This window comes from Loxodonta africana, chromosome 17 (assembly GCF_030014295.1).
Source record: "Loxodonta africana isolate mLoxAfr1 chromosome 17, mLoxAfr1.hap2, whole genome shotgun sequence".
Taxonomy (NCBI): Eukaryota; Metazoa; Chordata; class Mammalia; order Proboscidea; family Elephantidae; genus Loxodonta; species Loxodonta africana.
The window spans coordinates 29,121,767-29,136,207 of record NC_087358.1 but is presented as its reverse complement, the minus strand read 5'-3'; the positions used below and the strand labels follow the sequence as shown (position 1 = coordinate 29,136,207).

Genomic DNA, 14,441 nt, shown 5'->3' with positions numbered 1-14,441 from the left:
GGAAAAGCTTGATTGTTTTCCAGCCATGGGAATAGAGAACCACCAGACTGGTTCAAATATGCCAAATTTATCAATGGCAATTTGCTTCCATGAAAACACCTCTAAAAGGTACCCAATCAGTGACAGTCTCATGCTTCGAAAGTCAGCCAATCAGCAGTGGGCTCGCTACAGTACCCGCATCTAAGGGGCTGTCAACACTTTCCTGCTTCTGCAACTGATGCAACCCAAAAGAAACTCTTCCCCCAGATCTTTATAAGATCAGCAATTGTTTTGCTCAATGAGGCTGTACCTGGACAGCATAGGTCTTCCTCCTGTACATAATAAACAAAGCTTTGTGGTTCTGTTTCAGATATTGAGTAATGCTCTCTTCTTGGCATAACCAATTTTTGAAAATTTACATCTGCTCCAATGCAAGTTAAACAGAAATTATCAGGTGGTAGATATGCCCTGAAATGTACCTCCATGATAGGGAAATGCTGTGAAAACTTACTTGAAAAGTTAGGCACAAGGGTCATAGACAAGTACGCTTTCACTTTCTCTGTGGCTTCTCTTGAGGCTTCATCCCAGGGCCGTTATGGAGGATGATGCTGAATGAATGGAAAGAGCTTTTCTACCCCTGTTACTCTACGATTCCAGACTTCTTATATAATGTAAACTTTATATATTGCTTCATGTTTCCCTTAGTGTGAAATATGCAAACAGCCTTTGGAAAACCTAAAAGCAGGCGACAGTATTTGGATTTATAGACAGACAATACACTGTAAACCTTGCTACTCTAAAGTTATGGGTAAGTGTTAAGATCTATAAGGAACTATCACTTTTGCTAACATTAACAAGCTTTAAGTATTGTTCAAAATGATGTATTTCAAAAAAGTAAAAATGTTCATTCATTATGTTTACTTAGGAATTCAGCTACAGACAGTTATCCTATGATAGTATTTTCTTGGATGGCATAGTATCAGTCAACATCTATACTGTCTTCTGATAGCAGACCAGACATAGGTACAGCTAAGCAACTAGAGCGTTGATTTTAGAAAATTTTCCACTTTTTTCCCCAAACAAAAATAAACCTCTGCTCAAAGAGTTGTTTACAAGTTCAGTGCCTCCTCAATCAAAGTCCATGTCTAGGAATGATCATTTATACTTGCACTTGAGTACACTTTTTGCCTAGTTTAGTTATTATGCTATGTGCCTTTTAATGTTATTTTAATGCAAGATCTACAGTTAATTCTATATAATCCTATAGTAAATATAATATAAAAAAAATAATATAGCATATGTATATTTCTATCAGTTCAAGACTAACATCACTCTAATATGGACTCTTAACCAGCATAAATGAAATGAGAAGAACATATTAAGTACTTCTATAAACTAAGATTTTCTGTAAACTAAGCACAAAAGTTTAAACACTGGTTTTAAAGATGGTCTCAATGCACAGTAAATTAGTGAAATAAAATTCTATGAAACTTGACTACTTTTTAAAAGTGAGTGTCCACATTTTATTTTTAATTCAATAGTAAGTGGATAAGATGACCAAAACAATGCTGAGGAGCTGGGCAACAGCACTATGTGAAAGCCATTTTTCTTCATGTCCTATTGGTTCAGTGAATGGAAGAGGAACATTTGGGATTCTTACATAGGATCCAAAGTATACAGAGTTTAATGACAAATGTGTGATATTAATGAGGTACTGGAAGGCTTCTTCTGGAAAATGCTCTGAAAAATGTTCAGAAACCCAATTTCCATCAGGCTGCAGAATCAATTCCAAGAACAAACTTGATGATATTCCTGTTTTGCCTTCTATTTTCTGCTTTCCCCCAGTTCTCATATTCAGTTTTCTTTCTAATTTTAGCAGCCTCATCATAATCCAATATTATGTCAAGTGTCTTGATGTACATAGCAGTGGTTCGAAAACTTGTATTTCCTCAGAAGCCCGTGATAAGGCTTAGGAAGCGCTGTTGCCAAAAGATTCCGAAGTCTGTGTCTTCCTCCCTGCCCAAGTGCATACACTCATAGGCATTGCCTTCTTTTGGTATATACTGGCATAGAAGCTGTCAAGACACGGCTATCAGGTGTCTCATCAGTATATGTGCCAGGCATCTGGTTCTTCATGTACATAAAACCCAAAAAACAGACCCATTGCCATCTAGTCGATTTCAACTCATAGCGACCCTAACGACAGAATAGAACTGCCCTATATGGCTTCCAAGGAGTGGCTGCTGAATTTGAACTGCCGGCCTTTTGGTTAGCAGCTGAGCTCTTAACCACTGAGCCACGTCTACATAGTATGACCAAAAGCCATAGAGATGAATGCAGAAGTAGAAGGAAAAAGTAGAATGTTTAGAGTACCACTGTGTCTTGATAGGTGATTATTTCTTTAATTTTTATTTATGGGCTTATTTCTGTACTGAATTTATAAATCTAACTATTATTTTCTTTACAATTTTCAGCAAAGTGGATTCAATAATTCTGGTTCCCGGGAATCAAGATAACAAGCATTCCTTATGAAATTAAAAGCTTAAAATGTTTATTTTCAGAGTACATAATGTAGAAGAGCTTTGACACTGAAGATTGACTCTTGTATAAAATGAACGATTCTGCTACTGCACAAATGATCTAATGCTTTCGGTAGGGGCAACAAGTAAAAAGAACCATCTAGCAGCTGGCTAGATAAGAAACTCAAGTGGTCCCAGTTACTGTCGTCAAAGCAGCCATGTCTCTGACAGCTGTGAGCCTTATCAGCTCTAACCTGGTCCATCCCCACTCCGTATTTAAGCTGTGGGTCATGGTTTCCATTATAACCAAGTGTCTCATTTTCTCCCCTTCATTTTTCTAAGAATTTGGACTTATCGACGTTATTGACATCTTTGTCAAGGAAGCAAGATACGTTTCCTGTTAGTGCAAAAAGAAATGTTGATCAACATTTCCTGATAAAGTTTGGCAGAAAGATGCTAATATATAAGGTTGTATGCATCTCAGATAGATAATCACTTCAACTTTCTGAATCTCTGAATCTGCAATATGAGGGGCGCTGAACAAAATGATTTTTAAGATCCATTTCTGTTCCCCAAATTCTCCAATTTTAAAGCAAGTTTTAGTTTGCTCTTCTGAAACCGATATATGTGTGTGCTCGTTAAGCAGATTAAACTAGAAAGAACATTTAGATTTTAACTTTAGTGTCACTTTTAGTTTATCACGGATGTAATTTCTGTAGACTGCCTTTTTAACTCAGAAAGAAATGAATTTATAGGTAAGAGATAAAATTATATGACATGTGTAGTTTACATATTATGGTTTGTTAAATTTTCTTTGCATGTATTTCAAAATCTGGGTATATGAATGACCAATGAGAAATCACGGTTATGGACCAAAAAGGCACTTTCTGTAGCATGTTAAATATATTCATATTATATGGCCCTTTATATTTACAGAAGGCTTATAAGAATAAAATAAACTATAAATTACACAGAATCTTTTCGTGGAGTGTCTATAAAGATCATTCACTAACATTGATATTTGTCAATTAGAATGATCATAATTTATGATCCTAATTTCTATGCTATGCTGGTTAACTTACTTTTTTAAGTGCTCAAGCAATAGCTTTTTATTTTTAAAGGAATTTTTCTTAAGGAGCTTAAAATCTAATGATCGTATGTACCCACCCAGTGCCGTTGAGTCAATTCCGACTCATAGCGACCCTATAGGACAGAGTAGAACTGCCCCATAGAGTTTCCAAGGAGCGCCTGGCGGATTTGAACTGCCGACCCTTTGGTTAGCAGCCGTAGCACTTAACCACTACGTCACCAGGGTTTCCAATCATATGTAAGGAGGTAGTATTATTATTAAAATTGAAAAAATAAACTTTTCAATTATTTTACATATACATAGCAACTCTTCCCAAAAGGAAGAGTAGGGAACATCAGGGGTGGGATAGAATTATAGGGAAGTTGTAAGGCCATTGTGAAAAAATGATATAAACTAGAGAGAATTTAAAAATGACCATGTATTTTCTAAATAACCATAAATGCAAAGAATTATCGTTCAGTATAATAATTTCTAGCAACTATTTCACTTACTGACTGGTCCACAAAGTGTTAAACACAATATGGTTGTCAAAATACAGCAATGTATAATCATGGTCCTATGAAGAGGGAGCCAGAAAAACAATTAATAATAATTTGATATTCGTTAATTCATGCTTGATGAGAAGCCGTGGTAATTGAGCCATATGTTTTTTTGTTCTTTTATTACATGCAATCAGAGTGGATCAAAAGAAGTAATTTTCTTTGGCTTGAAATTCATTGCAGAAAAGGCTGGATAGAATAGTATCCCTCCTTTTTATATAAATGCTATTAACATCTCAATGCTTTGTAGTAATTAAAAAATCATTTGAATATCCTTTTTAAAGTATTTGACTTTCTAATGCTTCATTTAAAAAAACCTAAAAGGAACACGTTTCTCACTTTTGTATAGCTGTTTAATAGGCCCTTTCTTTTACAATACTGTATTAAACCAAAAGCTGTAGTAAAAATGGTGTAAGTATGGAGTGGAGAGAGAGTGCGGGACATAGGATTCACCAAGACCATTTCATTATGTCTGGGTTAATTCAAATGATAGGAATGACAGATCCCTAAGACAATTTGGAAGATCTCATTTTTTTCTGGCCAATTAACTGTTACGATTGACCCATTTTTCCTGGACATGATCGTTTAAATTTAGGAATATCTGGTCTCTGTTACTAATTAAGAGTGGGTTTAATTAAGAGATATCTCTAAAAGAGAATTATTTGTTCCAACATGACAATATCCCTCTAAAAGAATAAAATGAAAGAAACATACTAATTTCAAAAAATAGAATTTGTTAAAAGAGTATTCTTTCTTTTAATGAGGAAAAAAAAGTAATTATTAAAGAAGTAATCTGTATATCCTTAGTTGTTTGACTATTATCACTCATGTAAGGAGCTCCGGTGGGGCAAAGAGCTAAGCGCTAGACTGCTAATTGAAAGGTTGGTGGTTTGAACCCATCCAGCAGCTCTTCGGGAGAAAGACCTGGCAATCTGTTTTCATAAAATCACAAACAAGAAAATCCTGTGGGGGTAGTTCTACTCTGTCAAATGGAGTCGCTGTGAGTTACAATTGACTTGACAGCACCCCAAAACAAAAACAGCAATCATTCACGTAAGGAGGTATGTTTGATGAGACTGTCAAGCTATCATTGTCGATTGAAAATCATGAGCATTTAGAAAATTTTACTATTTAGTTTGATTCAGAGCTCTAGCAAAATAACTGACTGCATTTTGGCTACATCATGGCCAGCTACCAATAATGTTGAATTTTTATTTTACCACTAAATTTGCTGGTCATTTTGGTGCAATGTAAATAAATTGCTTTTAGATTTTTATCTATCATAGTACACAGCAGTTCCCAGATGCATCCATAAATACCTGTGCTAATTTGGGCAGGCCACTTTCCCTCATGGGTTCACTCTTCCTATGGAAAACATGAGGCTTAGAATATCAGCTCTCTAACTACTGGATTCCCTGGTTGGTTCAAATGGTTAACACACTCAGCTGCTCTCAGAAAGATTGGAGGTCCAAGTCCACCCAGAGGTACCTTGGAAGAAAGGCCTGGTGATGTACTTATGAAAAATCAGCCATTGAAAACTCTATGGAGCACAGTTCTACTCTGACACCCATAGGGTTGCCATGAGTTGTAATTCACTCAATGGCAACAGGTGGGACTAATGTACCCACTAACTCAAACGTTTCATGGATCTATGAATCCATTCCTGGTTTTCACTTCTTTCTTAGTTGATCTTTTTCACAGGCCCAAGGATTAGTCAATGTTCTATATGCGCTTTGGAATTGTCTTGACTTTGTTACAATGCAAAAGTTGGGCACCATTCTGAACTTTATTTGCTGGATCTTTGTCCTGCCATTTAAGAAGTGTAGCATTTGAGAGAGATTACAGGAATGTTCAAATGCATGAGCTAGGTAAATTTTTTTGGCTACAAAAGAGGAAAATGAGCATCATTACCTTATAAAATGCCATTTCAGAAAGGATTTTGTAATTGAACTGCTTCTGCATTGTCTCTGATACATTCTTCTCATTAAAATATTTAAACGCCAATTGTTCCAGGCTCTGTAGAAAAAAAAATGCATGGTTTGTAATCTACCATCATTCATTCATTCAATTGCTTTATTATTCAGTAATTTAAAAGATCTTTACTGAAAACCTTATTTTAGGTTCTGGAGATACAGTGATGACCAGAAGAGCCAAGGTCCCTGCCCTCATGAAATTTATATTCTAATGGCAGGAGGGAGGAGCACAAGGGGAGCGGGGGAGGGTAGTGGGTGGGGATGGAGGATCATTTGCCAGATGGAAATACCACAAGTGGATGGCTTTAACAAAAAAATTATTTTCTCACGGTCTTGTAGGCTAGAAGTCCAAATTTAGAGCGCCAGCTCCAGGGGAAGGCTTTCTCTGTCAGCTCTGGAGGAAGGTCCTTGTCATCAGCCTTCCCCTGACTAGGAGCTTCTCTGCGCAGGGATGCCTGGTCCAAATGACTTGCTGTACTCCTGGTGCTGCTTTCTTGGTGGTATGAGGTCCCCAATTCTCTGCTGGCTTCCCTTTCCTTTTTATCTCTTGTAAGAATTTTTTAAGATAAAAGGTGGTGCAGGCCACACCCCAGGGAAACTCCCTTTACATTCAAACAGGGATGTGATCTGAGCAAGGTGTTACAACCCACTCTAATCCTCTTTAACATAACCTAATCTTCCCTCACTAGCCACAGGCTGAGATTAGGATTTACAACACATAGGAAAATTGTATCAATCACAAAATGAAGGACAACCACACAATACTGGGAATCATGGCCTAACCAGATTGACACATATTCTGGGGGTACACAATTCAATCCATGACACTTGATCAGGGACGGATTACCCAATAAACAAGGTAAGCATGCGCTTAGGGTATCAACAAAACAGGGGCACCTACGGCCCAAACAAAGACTCATAGATACCAAGCAGACAGGACACAAGCAAAAGCAAGTGCCTTAGTTGAAGTAAACTGGCAGGGCACTACATGAACTTGATAACCTGCTCCAGTGCGTGAGGATATGCTGGCCGGAAATAAAGTTCATGAAGGGTCAGGAGGGCCCCCAATGCACAAGATTGTTTAAGCTGTGAGGCCCCTACCAGTTTAACACCTTGATTGATATCTGTCTCCTACGGTTCCCTCCGATGTAACTGAATCTCCTTATCTTAGATGGTCTCTTGGAGTATACTAGTTCTTTCTAATAAGCAAGTGAGGGCGGGCTGTCTAGTCTAACTCTTGCTACATTCACCCGATGTGCAACTGGATCCAACACGATTGGTTACTGAGCAAAAATGGAGAGAACCGTCTTGTACATCCATGCCTGCTGATCCAGCAACTCCAGCCAGGAGGGCCAGCAATGTTCTTTGCCATGATATAAACAAAAGGGTATGCTCTTGTGCACGCATTGATAATTAACCAATGGAAACTCCAGTCCCATATGATGTGCAAAAGTGAAGGAACTCAAATAAGTTGACCATTGCAATGAATTCAGTCAAGTTACTTCCTAACTACATAGCATTACATATAGAGTTATATCCTATTTTTGTAAACAATAACATTTATAACTTTAACTTTAAAATCTGTTTGCCACACACGCAGATTCAATTTAGCATACCTTTACTATAGGACTAACATGGGTAATAATATAATATTAACATAGCAAACATCCCAAAAATGCTAGAAATATTAATATTTATATAATGGTAAAAGTTTTAAATTGTGTATCAAGTGAGTTTCATTTTTTATTGTCTGTTGTGCAGAACACAGTGCTTGATATTACTCTGTGGTAATAAACAAGGTATTAGGTACACTGAGAGCATGCAAAATTCATATTTATTGTGCAAAATATGTTTCTGTTTTGCAACAATGATATGTTTCTAAATTCATCTTCCAAGAAAGCTACAAATGGCATTTATCACAACATCACATTTATATTTTTTCAGGATATTTATGTATTGGAAAATTCCTCAAGGAAATAAATGAATATTTAGATAATAAAAATTTTATAAATGCATTTTATTTCCCATTTTTCTTCAGATTGACGTTCTTTTAAGAAATTGATTGACATTGTTATGACTTAAAAACCAAACTTGCTTGTCAAGAAATGGTGCTATTGTTACATCGATTATGTATGTATCTCCCAATATGGTAGTTGAATAATTCTACAAAGAAATAAAATGTACATTTTATAAATTTTGTATACAATAGCAATTATATTTTCCTTTTCATTTCGGATCGATTGAGTCTAACCTCACATTCAGTTCTCTCTCATAAACCACATAGGAACACACCAACAGCACTATAATCACAAGACTTGTGACATATCTGGTCCTGTCCTGCCCCAAACAAACCAAAATGTATCTTCAAACGGAGCATACCCTTGTGTTTGTATCATGCCCTTTACAATCGCTCTTGCCCAGTTGGGTATCGCCAGTAGTCCGATGAACTGTGAAGACGCAGCATCAAAGGACAGAAAGTAAGTGTGTAAGTTTTTAAGTATAACTTTAAGACAGAAAACACTCCTGGAGATCTTCAAAGGGCCAGCCAACAAACATCATATGACAAAGGAATGAAATTATATCCAAGTGATATAATTTGATTATCTCAGAGCTGAAGAACGAAATTACGTGTTCCAAATTAATTTTTTTTTTTTACTTACTAATTTTCAAATGGAGCCCTGGTGCTGCAGTGGCTGTGGCTGCTAAGCCAAAAGGTCGGCAGTTCAAATTTACCACCTGCTCCTTGGAAACGCTATGGAGCAGTTCTACTCCGTCCTGTAGGGTTGCTATGAGTCAGAGCCAACTTGACAGCACGTAACAACTTTGAAATATAAATTTTTGTGCTAACGTCCAAATTCTAATGTAAATTTTATTTTATAGATTTTACTTATAATTTTTATTTATTCTCAAGTATTTAAATTCATTTGCTACAGTACAACCAAATTTTAAAAGTGACATAATTTTATATTCAGGTAAAATGAAATGGCAACAACAAAGTGGCATGCAAAAAACGAAAGCTTTTTAAAAATGAAAAGGATTTGTGAATCCCTAAAGACAATTCCAAAATTAACTTCCTTTTTAAAACAAAGAATCAGAAGAGACTACTTCCATTAAATGCTCAAGTTTGATAGGTGAAAATCATTGTACTAGTACTGCTAGTGCTGAAATTATTAATAGCAAGGTAACTATAACAGAATTTTTTAAAATTCTACATCCATTCCGTGCTGTAGTAAGAAAATTAATAATGTTATAGAATGTGAAACTATTTTAGAATCTGAAATTGTCATATATGCAGACCCCATGAATAAGAGAAATACAGATCCTGTTTGTGGAATAATTTTTCTACTAATGATGTAAATTATTGGATTGAAAGAGGGTCAACTGATTGTCAACGTCACAGCAGACCATTTGAAAATTTGTGTAAAAAATTTTGTGCATGGTAAACAAATAAGGTTCTGTAGCCAGAATGTATTTCTAGGATGCAAAGCTAATGGTGAAAATTTTAAGGAGTGGCTACTGTATTCTCCATTAGTCAGCTTTGTACATTGTTTTGTTTGCAAACTATCCAGTCCTGAATCATTAATTCTCGATTTCCTATGGATGGATTTAGCAACTGGTGCAACTCAAATGTGATTGATAAACATGAAAATAGTTCAATTCACAGAGACTATGTTGTCATACTTAAACTGAAGACATGGTTTTGGCTTAACTCATGAACTGGAAACACAAATTAATGAAGAACATCAGTACTGGAAAGCCTTTTTGCTGTCATTATAAGAATCACTGAATATGGACTATCTTTTTGAAGAAGAAATGAAGTGTTTGGGCCCTTACAAAATGGAAATTTTGGGGGTTTACTTGAATTTGTTGCTCAGTTTGATCCATTTTTAGCAGATGGCATCTCAAAATATGGTAACACAGGAAATGGCAACCCATCATACATGTCTAAAATAATGTGTGAATGATTAATAAACTTAGTAAGTGATAAAGCTTGATCAACTATTTTCAGTAAAGTATAGCTCGACATTTCAGTTTTTCTGTAGATTCCACTCTTGATTTTTCTCATACAGATCAGCTAAGCACTGTTTTAAAATATGGATCTCCAACAGATGGAAAACCTATAGAGCAATTTATCACATTGACCAACTAAAAAAGTCATACTGGTGAAGAGATTGCAAATCAAATACTTCATATTTATATAAAGTTTGTGAAATTGATTTTTCTAAGTGCAGAGGACAGTTCTATGACAACACTGCCAACATGTTAGGGTATTATAAAGGCATTCAACAGGAAATTTTAGAACAGAATGAATACACCATTTTCATACCATGTGCTGTGCATTCGCTTAATCTTGTAGGACGTAGTACAGTAGATTGTTGTCTGGAAGCAGTTTTTTTTTTTTTTTCTATTTTTCAGTTACTCTATAGATTTTTTGCTGCCTCTACTCACTGATAGGCAGTTCTTAAAACATACTCAGGCAATTGTCTTAGGCTGGTTTCTCTAGAGAAGCAAAACCAGTAAAGTGTATAAATATATGTATATAGAGAGATTTATATCAAGACTGCAGGTAAGCTGCTCACTCAAGTTCCAAGAGCCAGAGGTCAGATGAACAGGAGCAATCGCAGGATCCAGAGCAAGCAAAAGCCCCTGAGCCTTGCCAGAATGTCCACTTATATTTGATGCAGGCCACACCTCCAAGGAAACTCCCTTTCAACTGATTGGCTGCTCACAACAGATCCCATCATGGAGGTGGACGTGATCACAATATTATACTACTCCCAAACCACTGAGAATCATAGCCTAGCCAAACTGAAACACAACCTAAACCATTACAGCAATAATTGAGTATTAAATGTCTTTCTAATACACGTTGGGAAGCACGTGCCGTAGCAAGAAGTACAATCCTAGAATCATACACTCAGGTTCTAGATGGCTTAGAAAATATTGCTGAAGACCAGTCACAAAAATGAGATGCCAAAAGAGAAGCTGAAAATATTGACAACAAAATGAAAACACTAGAGTATGTATTTATGTTGGTTATGTGGAATAACATATCACAGCATTTTCATTGGTTGAGTCAACATTCCCAAGATTCAGAAGCAAATTTAAAGACATGCACAGATCCCTAAATAAGAGAAGATTTTGAAACACAACAAAATAAATAGTGCCAAATACTGATTATCAAAAGGTTCATTGTCACAGAAGCATTAGAAAGAAACAAGTAAATGACAAAAGTTCTCCAGAAGTATTGAGTGTCTGAGGTCAATTTTGTATAATCACATACTACACCATCATTGACATACTTGAATCTTGCATGAAAAGAAGGGTGAAAGTGTATGAAGTTCTTTCAAACAGATTTTTCTTCTTAAACAATGTGGCTATACCTGATGAAGAACGAATGAAGGCATCCAAGAAATTAGTCCAGGCTTATCCCGATGGCTTAAATACAAACCTTTACAGAGAAGGGTGACAATTTCATTCATGCGTGAGAACTAAGTTTACAGATTCAGAAAGACACATTTTACTCATGTAGGCATGTATGATTCCACAACAGAAGATAAAATACAGTGCATATTTCCCAATGTTGAAATGGCTTTACGCGTATTCCAAACATTAATGATCATAAACTGCACAACAGAATGCTCATTTTCATCCCCAAAGAGACTCAAAAACCTTCAGCGTACAACAATGATTTAAGAAAGACTTGATTCATTACCGTTATTGTGTATGGAAGTAGATATGATTTGGTGGCTTAATTGTGATGAAATCATTGAATAATTTGTAAAAGCAAAGAATAGAAAGAAATGTTTTCAAATATAACATGTTAGAGATGAAAGACTTATCTAAAAATAAATACGGTAACTTGTAATTTTTTTTTTGATCATTAAATATTCTTTTATGGCACCTTTTCATTTGTTCACTTATAGCATTCATTACAACAAAAAGCATCAAAATTGAAGTATGAACTGTCTAAAGCAAAACAGGTGAAAGTCAGTTTCTCACTGTGGAAGATTTACAGAATTTTGCATTGATTGTTGAAACGACTAAGTTTACTGGCTCATTTTCTTTGTTGTTGAACGTGTGAAATACTGTATTGTTTTTTGCAGGCAATGTGGTATATAGTAAAAATCTTAATACCCCACATCTACTATAAATTTTATAATACCGTTCATTTCATTCTACTAAAATAGCATACACTACTTTTGTGTTCAATTGCTGTGATCGTTAAGGTTCTTGTCAACTTGGATGGGCCATGATTCTCAGCGGTTTGGCAGTTATGACGTAGTTTGGGAGTAGTATGATGACGTGATCACTTCTATGATGAGATTTGATATAATGTGATTATCTCCGTGATGGGACTGCTGTGAGTAGCCAATCAGCTGAAAAGGAGTTTCCTTGGGGGTGTGGCCTGCATCTAGTATAGGTGGACTTTCTATCAAGGCTCCTGGGCTTTTGCTCTCTCTGGACCCTGCATCTGGCTCCTGTTTGTTTGACCTCCTATTCTTAGGACGTGAGTTAACAGCTTGCCTGCCATCTTGCCTGCTGATCTTGGGAGTAAGAGCCCTGCTGTCTAACCTCCCAATCTTGGGTTTGCCAATCTTGGGTTTGCCAGCTCCCAATTTTGGGTCTGCTACATGAATCAGGAAAAGCCTCCAGCCTGACCCATGGACTCAGGATGTTCCAGCCTCTACAACTTTGTGAGCTTTCCTTGATATAAATCTTTCTTCCTCTATATTTATATACTTTACTGGTTTTGTTTCCCTAGAGAACACAACCTAAGACAATCACTGATATTATAGTCACATTTAAGAAGAAATTATATCATGGGTAGCTAAGACACACACATGCACACATTGTATATATAACTCATATCTCATTTGAATGTGTAAGCAGAGGAGGGGGCATCACAGATTATCAGTTTTTAGGGAACTCACTTGCCTTCATCTGGCCCTGCACATGACAATTTCTGAAAGTGATAGAAGTTGTGAAGAAAATAAGACATATTGACTGGCTGAAGATTTTCTTTTTTTTTAAATGATGTGTTCAAGTGAGTAGGTGAATAATGAGAAGGAACCAGCCAGGGAAAATGGTTTGGAAGAGGAGATGTCTTAGAATCTGCCTAAATCAGACCATTTTCTGGGCTAGGCTGTTCTTCGCTTCTTTCAAACATGAGATGGAAGTTCAAAGATGCCAAGAGACAAACTAGTCAAAAAACTTCTTAGTTTCCTCTATGTCTTCTATGCAAGACAATATTCAGATATCACTCAAACTGCTTTCAACTCTCTGCCAAGGGGTTGTTATTGTTGTTAGTTGCCTTCGAGTCAGCTTTGACTCATGGGAACCATATGTTTAACAGAAAGAAATGTTACCTGGTTCAAGCACTATATCAGACAATATTCCGTGTTCTGCAGTTTTTGTATTGCCTCATTTTTAGAAGCAGATTGCCAGGCCTTCGTTTCTAGTCTGTCTTAGTCTGGAAGCTTGGCTGGAACTTCTCCACCATGGGTGACCCCCCCCCCCGTATTTGAAATACCAGTGGCGTAGCTTCCAACATCACAATAACATGCAAGCCGCCACAGTACAACAGAGTGGTGGTGGCTGCCAAGGGGTGAGTTGTACCAAATGTCTGTGAAGTCACTGACCTGAAACTGACATAGCTTGCTTAGACAAGGGAATTCACAGGCATGACCTGGTGACTGTTTCCAAGGTGGGAATGGGGAGGTTCTGACCTCCTTCCTGCAGTGGAAACAATGGGCTGTGATAACATCCACACCCAGTTCCTTCATTTCACTGGGGACACTAAGGATCAGATCCCTTTCTACATCAAACCATTAAATGGTAAGGCATTATAATTTCTGATCTAAGAGAGACTTCTCACAGGAATTTTATAAGCATTGCATGTTCTCTTCTCTTTTTGCAATACAAATGGTACAACTTTCTTAATGGTCACAATTTGTTTATTTTACCTCCCTTCCCAAGAGGACAGGAAAGAATCACAGGGGTCCTTCAGGCTCATAAAGGCAAATTCAATGGAAATATGCCATAAGAAAGTATTTAGGCACTGAGACAAGTACCACTTTGGTGTGTTTTAGGAATAGAGAGACTGCCTGGAGGCTGGCGTAAATCAATGTGAAGAGATGCGTTTGGAGAGGTAGCCTATGCTCAAATCATGGTAGTTTCATAATTGATAGTTAAAAATATACATCATTAAAGGAATGTTGGCATTTAGTAGAATTCGTTTATACCTTTTAGATTTGTGCCATTAAGAATATTGTTATTTTCAGGAACAGATTAAAATTTAATTTAGACAAATACAGTCAACTGATCTTTGACAGTCACA

At 36.6% G+C, this 14,441-nt stretch overlaps 1 protein-coding gene across 2 annotated transcripts in view; it reads left to right on the top strand.

Moving 5' to 3' along the window:
* The window catches only part of SCEL (sciellin), a 210,237-nt gene extending 206,769 nt beyond the window's left edge, over window positions 1-3,468 (top strand). For both annotated transcript variants that reach the window (XM_064270007.1, XM_064270008.1), the window contains exons 28-29: window positions 685-787; window positions 2,454-3,468. In XM_064270007.1, the coding sequence (XP_064126077.1) occupies window positions 685-787; window positions 2,454-2,470 (120 nt within the window). In that variant the 3' untranslated portion in view covers window positions 2,471-3,468. The remainder of the gene's footprint in view (window positions 1-684; window positions 788-2,453) is intronic.
* Window positions 3,469-14,441: the final 10,973 nt, after the last annotated feature.